General features: G+C 45.9%; 1 protein-coding gene across 1 annotated transcript in view; it reads left to right on the top strand.

The window, feature by feature from the left end:
* The first annotated feature begins 6,377 nt into the window (after nucleotides 1-6,377).
* ZYG11A (zyg-11 family member A, cell cycle regulator) overlaps nucleotides 6,378-8,503 on the top strand; it is a 77,046-nt gene continuing 74,920 nt past the window's right edge. The window contains 1 exon segment of the mRNA XM_046028102.1: nucleotides 6,378-6,574. Within this exon segment, the coding sequence (XP_045884058.1) occupies nucleotides 6,485-6,574 (90 nt within the window). The 5' untranslated portion in view covers nucleotides 6,378-6,484.

The raw sequence follows: 8,503 nt of genomic DNA, 5'->3' as shown, positions 1-8,503 counted from the left end.
GAGAGGAGCAGTCAGAAAATTAAAAGAAATAAAATAAATAGCGTGACAAATAGTGTTAAGCATAAAGCAGAGCAAAAGGAACAAGCGTTTTGAGGATGGTGTGGTGATGCTTGTGAGGACTGCTATTTAATGTATCACAGCCGGGGAAGTCCTTATTGATAAGGCTCAGCATTTGAGCCCAAACTTGCAGAAGATAAGAGAGCCATCCATGAGAATAGCAAAGAGTCCAACAGTGCTGGGGTGGAATAAGCACAGGGGAGAATGGCAGAAGGTAAAGGGAGAGAAGGGCTTGAAGAGAACAGACTATGTAGAATCTTATAGAACACCATCCTTCATAATTCTTTTAATTTTTCCTGATATAGGAAGTTACTAGAGAGTTTTGTGCAGAAGGGTGACATGACCATTTAATATCATCACTCTAGGGGTGTCTGGGTGGCTCAGTGGGTTAAAAATCTGATTCTTGAGGGTGCCTGGGTGGCTCAGTGGTTTAAGCCTCTGCCTTAGGCTGAGGTCATAATCTCAGGGTCCTGGAATCGAGCCCCACATCAGGCTCTCTGCTCAGAGGGGAGCCTGCTTCCTGCTCTCTCTCTGCCTGCCTCTCTGCATACTTGTGATCTCTCTCTTTCTTTGTCAAATAAATAAATAACATCTTTAAAAAAACAAAAAGAATCTGATTCTTGGTTTCAGCACAGGTCATGATCTCAGGATCTTGAGACTGAGCCCCGGTCATGCTCTGAGCTCAGCGCAGAGTCTGCTCAAGATTCTGTTCTTTCCCTCTGTCCCTGCCCCACCCTCGTGTACCCACGTACACACCTGGTCTCTCGCTGTCCTTCATAAATAAATAAATAAATAATCACTTTTGCTGCTATGTTGAGAATAGAGTTCAATGGAGCAAGGGTGGAAGCTGGGAAACCAGATAGGAGGATATTGTCAAAATTCAAGTGGGCAATGACAGGCACTTGATTCAGGGAAGAGGTAAGACATAGACAGTCTCTAGATATATTTTGAAGATATAACAAACAGAATTTCTTTTATTTTTTAAAAGATTTTATTTATTTATTTGACACAGAGAGAGACCACAAGTAGGCAATGAGGCAGGCGGGGGGTGGGGAGCAGTCTCCCTAGCCTAAGGCAGAGGCTTAACCCTTTGAGTGAGTCACCCAGGTGCCCCTAGAACCAACAGAATTTCTTAACAGAGAGGATAGGGGATATAAGAATAAAAGAGGAGGGGGGGGCGCCTGGGTGGCTCAGTGGGTTAAGTTTCTGCCTTTGGCTCAGGTCATGATCTCAGGGTCCTGCAATTGAGCCCCGCATCGGGCTCTCTGCTCAGCAGGGAGCCTGCTTCCTCCTCTCTCTCTCTGCCTGCCCCTCTGCCTGCCTCTCTGCCTACTTGCGATCTCTCTCAAATAAATAAATAATATCTAAAAAAAAAAAAAAAGAATAAAAGAGGAGGGGTCACCTGGCTGGCTCATTTGGGAGAAGATGGGACTCTTGATCGTGGGGTCATAAGTTCAAGCCCCATGTTGGGGGTAGTGCATACTTCAAAAAAAAAAAAAAAGAGGGGCGCCTGGGTGGCTCAGTCAGTTAAGCCTCTGTCTTTGGCTCAGGTCATGATCCCAGAGTCCTAGGATTGAGCCCCACATCAGGCTTCCTGCTCAATGGGAAGTCTGCTTCTCCTTCTCCCTCTGCTGCTCCCCCTGCTTGTGTGCTCCCATGCACATGCTCTGTCTCTCTGTCAAACACATAAATAAGATCTTTATTATTTTATTTTTATTGTTTTTAAGATTTTTTTTAAAGATTTTATTTATTTATTTGACAGAGAGAGATCACAAGCAGACAGAGAGGCAGGCAGAGAGAGAGAGAGGGAAGCAGGCTCCCCGCCGAGCAGAGAGCCCGATGCGGGACTCGATCTCAGGACCCTGAGATCATGACCCGAGCCAAAGGCAGTGGCCCAACCCACTGAGCCACCCAGGCGCCCCATGATTTTATTTATTTATTTGACAGATAGAGATCACAAGTAGGCAGAGAGGCAAGCAGAGAGAGAGAGAGGGAGAAGCAGGCTCCCTGCTGAGCAGAGAGTCCGATGCGGGGGCTCGATCCCAGGACCCCAAGATCATGATCTGAGCCGAAGGCAGAAGCTTTAACCCACTGAGCCACCCAGGTGCCCCTAAATAAGATCTTTAAAAAACAAACAAACAAAACTTAAACTGTTTGCCAAAGTTCCTATTTGGTAACCACTGACTGACTCCCTATCATTTTAAAAAAAACTCTAGTATTATAATCAATCACTGTGAAGAATAAACAATCATTGCTTTCTCACTATATAAGCTGCTTTATACCCCTGAACCATAATCCCTATTTTGGTTTTGAGAGCTCTTGTTTTGCAGAGTTTTGGTGTGCACAATAAACTCTTACTAATCACTACTTTGGTGATTCATTGGTTTTACTTCAAATATTTCTGAACTTTTGACAAGGTATTACCCCCACATCTCTTCCATGCTTTACAGCAAAGCTTCCCCATAGTGTGGTCTGTATTCACAGTCTCCTGCCATTTTCTTTCACCCTGGCCACTCCATTAAACAGTTCCTGCCAACTTTCAAGTTGCTAAATTCAGTGGTCACTTTTCATTCTTTTTCTTGACTATTCAGTAGCATTTAACTCAAGTGATATCTTCTTCTCCAAAATACTTTTATTTGCTTCCAGAACACATCCCTTCCTCTTCCCGGATCCCTACCTTTCTTCTTTCTTTCTCTTTTCCTCCTACCTCATTGATTGCTCCTTCTCACTTCTCATCCTCTTGATTCCAGAATGCTCCATCTTTTTTTTTTTTTTTTTTTTTTTAAGATTTTACTTATTTGACAGAGAGAGAGACAGCGAGAGAGGGAACAGAAGCAGGGAAGTGGAAGAGGGAGAAGCAGGTTTCCTGCTGAGCAGGAAGCTCTATGCGGGCTTGATTCCAGGACCCTGGGATCAAGACCTGAGCCAAAGGCAGACGCTTAACACACTGAGCCACCCAGGTGCTCCCAGAGTCTCCATCTTTGTGTATGCCAGGACTTAATACTTGTGTACCTCTCCTCTATCCATTCTCATGGGGATTTTATCTAGTTTCATAGTTTTAAAAGCAATCTGTATGCTGATGTATCCCTATTTTAAGATGTCTACCCTATGGCTCACTTTTAACTTCAGGCTCATATCCAGCTGTCCATTCACATAGTCACCTGGTTATGTAAACAGCCTCAGTGTGTCCAAAAGTAAAGAAGTAATATCCTTCCCTAACTTGCTTTTCTTGTCAGTCCTTCCTATTTCAGTATAGACCTACTTCTTCATTTCAGTTGCTTATAAAATCTTGGAAATCAGGGGCACCTGGTGGCTCAGTGGGTTAAAGCCTCTGCCTTTGGCTCAGGTCATGATCCCAGGGTCCTGGGATCGAGCCCCACATCAGGCTCTCTGCTCAGCAGGGAGCCTGCTTCTTCCTCTCTCTCTGCCTGCCTCTCTGCCTACTTGTGATCTCTTTCTCTCTGTCAAATAAATAAATAAAATATTAAAAAAAAATCTTGGAAATCATTTTTAACTCCTTTTTTTAAAAGATTTTATTTATTTGAGAGAGCATGAGCAGTGGGAAGGGGCCACACAGGCACCCCAAGTTTAAATTTTGCATATGATTTTCAGAGGCTTAAGCAAGAAATGACCCAGTCAAGTTAGCTTTGGAGAATAAGCTAAATTAAACTTTTTTCTTTTGTTCAAGGAATTTTCTAGCTGGTATCCATTTGTTTTTTAACAACCTGAATGGAGAAATTAGGTCAAAATTAGTATTTTTGTTTTTTATTATGGGAAAAGTATTAGCTTGACTTATTATTTATTTTTATTTTTATTTATTTATTTTTTTAAGATTTTATTTATTTATTTGACAGAGAGAGATCACAAGTAGACAGAGAGGCAGGCAGAGAGAGAGAGAGGGAAGCAGGCTCCCTGCCGAGCAGAGAGCCGGATGCGGGACTCGATCCCAGGACCCTGAGATCATGACCGGAGCCGAAGGCAGCGGCTTAACCCACTGAGCCACCCACGCGCCCCTTATTATTTATTTTTAAAAGATATTTATTTGTTTATACACGAAAGAGAGAGAGAGGAACGCACATTTGGGGGGGGTGGGGAAGAAGGAGGAGAGGGAGAAGAAGAAGTAGATTCTACACTGAACAGGGAGTCCATTGCCCTCTTCATCCCAGGACTCTGGGATCATGACCTGAGTTGAAGGCAGACGCTTAATGCTTAATGACTGAGTCACCCAGGAGCCCCCAATTTTTTATTTTTTAAAGGATTTTATTTTATTTTTTAAAGATTCTATTTATTTATTTGACAAACAGAGATCACAAGTAGGCAGAGAGAGGAAGGGAAGCAGGCTCCCCGCTGAGCAGAAAGCCCAATGCCCGGCTGGATCCCAGGATTCTGGGATCATGACCCGAGGTGAAGGCAGAGGCCCCAACCCACTGAGTCACCCAGGCGCCCCTTAAAGGGTTTTATTTTTAAGCAATCTCTCCACCCAGCGTGGGGCTGGAACTTACAACCAAGATCAAGAGTCCCACGCTGCACTGACTGAGCCCTAAGTACCCCCCAGCTTGTTTGTACGCTGGTGGCAACTATCCAAGAAAGGGGGAAAAATGATAATGCAGGAGATCGGACGGATGTTGCGGGATGATATCTTTGAGTAAGCAAGAAGGAATTAGATCTAGCGGGCAAGTCCAAGTGCCGGAGTTGGGTTTAGGTAAGAACAAAATAGGTGATAGTACAGATAGGTGGGTAGATGTGGTGGTGATGGTGGGAGCTTGGGATGTTCTTTTTTCTTTTTTTTTTAAATTGCTTTTCTTTTTTCAGTAAAACAGGCAGCTCCCCCAACAGAATATGGTTGGGGGAGGAAGTTTTGGAAGTTTGAGGATAGAGGAGAAGTTATGAAATAGTCCACTGGAAAAAAACACAAAACATTAGCTGGACTAGGAGTTAGAAAACTAGATTTTGACCATTAGGTTTTCCACTCATCAGATGCAACAATTTAACTTGTCTATTCAACCTCTCAAGGTGTTCAGTTTCTCTGTGGGTGAAATGGAGGTACCTACTGACAAGGACTTCTTCTTCTTCTTCTTCTTCTTCTTTTTTTTTTTTTTGTATGAGGATTAAATAAAAGAATAAATGTGAAAGGAAAGCATTTTGCAAAGTCTTTGTACTTGAAAAATTACTTTAACTTTTGAATCCACTTATCAAAGACTTGCTATGTGTCAAGCATTTTGGTTTTTTTTTTTTTTAAGATTTTATTTATTTATTTGACAGACAGAAATCACAAGCAGGCAGAGAGGCAGGCAGAGAGAGAGGAAGGGAAGCAGGCTCCCTGCTAAGCAGAGAGCCCGATGCGGGGCTTGATCCCAGGACCCTGAGATCATGACCTGAGCCGAAGGCAGAAACTTAACCCACTGAGCCACCCAGGTGCCCCGGGGATGTTGAGTTTTAAAGAAATAAAGAATCTTGCCCAAGGTTTACAACTTAGTAGGTAGGACTGAGCAAACATTCCAAGATTCAAATTCAAGACTCATACACTTTTAGAAGTACCCTTTTCAAGACATATTTTATTCTAAATTAGCTAAAGTGTACTAATTCACTGCTCTTTGAGGGTTGCTTTCTTGGACCTTGTAGGTTGGAAGAAAGTGGACTAGTTCATTTTGCGGACTTAAAAGGTCAGAAGTGGTTTGGGTATTTGATCATCCAATGTCAGTAGGAGTTGAAACAGAGAAGGTCGATATAATAGAGGTGCCTGTGCCGGAGTTTTAGGAGAAAGGTCTTTAAAATATATATGTTTTTAATGTATAACATATATTCTACAGGTGCTTGGCTGGCTCAGTGGGTACTGCACGCGACTCTTGATCTTGGGTCATGAGTTCGAGCCCCACCATAGGTGCAGAGATTACTAAAGCAAAAATAAAAATATAACCTCTTCCCCAACTTCACTGAGGTGGTCGCTGGGCAGGATTTAGAGGAGTGACGGGAATGCGATATCAATCTTTAAGGTGTGGGTTTGAGGGAATTTGGTCTCAGGGGGGTGAGTAGGAGTTGGGTGAGTGGCACAGAAGTATAAGCCGGCTTTCGGCGGCGAACGGGTGCCCCAAAGGAGACGATTGGGCCCTGATAGGGTAGGGTAGGGGTCGACTTTGGGGGGGGGGGAGGGGAGAATAGGAGAGGGGAGAGCCCATCCTGGGGGCGGGGTCTGCAGCGGTCCGGCCTCCGCGGGAGGGGGCGAGGCTGCGGCGGGCGCGTGCGCGCCGCCACGCCGGGCGTTTCAAAACTTTTGCGGCGGGGACGGAGCGCCGTGAGGGCTGCGTGCGCTGCCTGGGAGCCGGCGCTGCTCAACTGCCTCCCGGCTGGAGACGCCTCGTCCTCTCGCGGGATCCGGGTCTCAGCTCGACGCCCGCTCTCTCTTGAGGTCCCACCGACGGGGGTCGCCATGGTTCACTTCTTGCACCCGGGCCTCTCGCCCCGGACTCTCGTCCCGCCTGACGCTCAGAAGGATGCGCTGGGTTGCTGCGTAGTGCAGGTGAGCACCGGGGCGCGGACGCGGACCTCGGCGGGATGCCACGCTCGTCAGGGAGTCGTCGGGGGCTGTGCGGAGGCACTTGCTTGTTTGTTCGGCCGACGCGGGGGTAAAGCTGAAAGGGTTGAGCCTCGGCTGGGCTCCTGTCGTCGCTGGCGAAGTGCTCGCTGGAAGGGAGTTTTCTCCGGGCGTCCCAACCTCAGGGCGGAGCGCACTGACCTCGCGCCGCAGCAAGGAGGCGCGGGCGGGGCAAGTGCCGCCCCCTGGGTCACCTTGGGGAGGAGTGAGTCCTCTCCTCGGGCCTCCGACTCTTGCCTGTGTCTATGGCAGCCGGTATTTTGCAGGATAGGATGAGTTTGGACGTAAGCTCGGTCATGGCACTAGGCTTGGCCGACAGTAGACGGTGGCGCTTATTACTGTCAAAATGGAGCCAAATGCCCCAAACCTCGACCGTACTGCCACGTACGTTGTGGACGTGGTGCCCCACAGAGGGTGTGACCCAGCAGTCCCGACTACACCAGGTCTTGGAACTGGCAACTCTTAACTGGACGACCCTCCTGAGCCCGGCGGGGGGGAAGTGGAACCCCAAGACTGAAATGCCTTCATTTCATGTGTTCTTCTCCCGCCCCAGCAGAATTCCCATTAAACTAAACTTATCAAAATGCAAACCAAAAGAGTGTGTTTGCTGCTTACTGAGTAATTTGGTTATCTCCCGTCTTTTGTAGGCATCGATAGTCTCCAGTTTTTACTGGTGTGTAGGGAAGTTGAGAACTCTGAAAGTTAATTTACTCAAGAACCTGAACCTGACAGGAGGTGTTCTGAAGTCAGATTCCACATTCTATAAGGCCTCAAGGGGCGCCCTCTTAGAACTCAAAATCTGGTGAAGGCTCTAGTGAACCTAAAATACGGAGGGAAGGAAGTATTCACTGAGGTGATAGTTTGCATACAACGCCTTGTCGGAAGGCTTTTGTGCCCCGCAAAGATCTGCTCTGTGCTCCTGTACTCTTTTGGACTCACATTTATTTATTTATTTAAGATTTTATTTATTTATTTGACAGAGAGAGAGAGACACAGCGAGAGAGGGAACACAAGCAGAGGGAGTGGGAGAGGGAGAACCAGGCTTTCCGCCAAGCAGGGAGCCCAGTGTGGGGCTGGATCCCACGACTCCGGGATCCTGACCCGAGCTGAGGCAAACGCTTAACGACTGAGCTACCCAGGCGCCCCTGGACTCGCTTTTAAATGCTGCTGTTTGTAAATTTGTTTATAGCTGATGGAAAAGTTGGGTTTTTAAGTATATGCTAACAGTATCTTAAGCACATTTTTTGTTGCGGCAACAAATCCTCAAATAGGAAAACATGTTTTGTTAAAACATGTGAAAAGATCTTTACATCAAAAACTACAATGTGTAAAGGCAACATACACAAACGGAAAAATAGATATAAGAAAAAATGTATTCGTGCATTGTATTAATTTTTAAAATTAATTAAAAATAAAATAGTATAAATAAAGCGAATGTATACAGTACACTATGGAACCAGACAGAAAATGGGTTGATCACTTTTCTAAGGAAATCTGTTTTAATCCCTGTGCGGGGCTTGATCCCAGGACCCTGGGATCATTTCCTAAGCTGAATGCAGAGGCTTTAGCCCACTAAATCACCCAGGCGCCCCTCTAACTACTTGTTTTTTATCAGTTGCTGAAGATGAGTGTTCATCCACTGTAATTGTGGATTTTTCTTTCTTTCTTTTTTTTTTCTTTTTAAAGAATTTATTTATTTGACAGATAGAGATCACAAGCAGGCAGAGAGAGAGAGAGAGAGAGAGGAGGAAACAGGCCTCCCGCCGAGCAGAGAGCCCGATGCGGGGCTCGATCCCAGGACCCTGGGATCACGACCTGAGCCGAAGGCAGAGGCCTTAACCCACTGAGCCACCC

This window comes from Meles meles, chromosome 1 (genome assembly GCF_922984935.1).
Source record: "Meles meles chromosome 1, mMelMel3.1 paternal haplotype, whole genome shotgun sequence".
NCBI classification, from domain to species: Eukaryota; Metazoa; Chordata; class Mammalia; order Carnivora; family Mustelidae; genus Meles; species Meles meles.
This window is presented reverse-complemented; position numbering and strand designations above follow the sequence as displayed.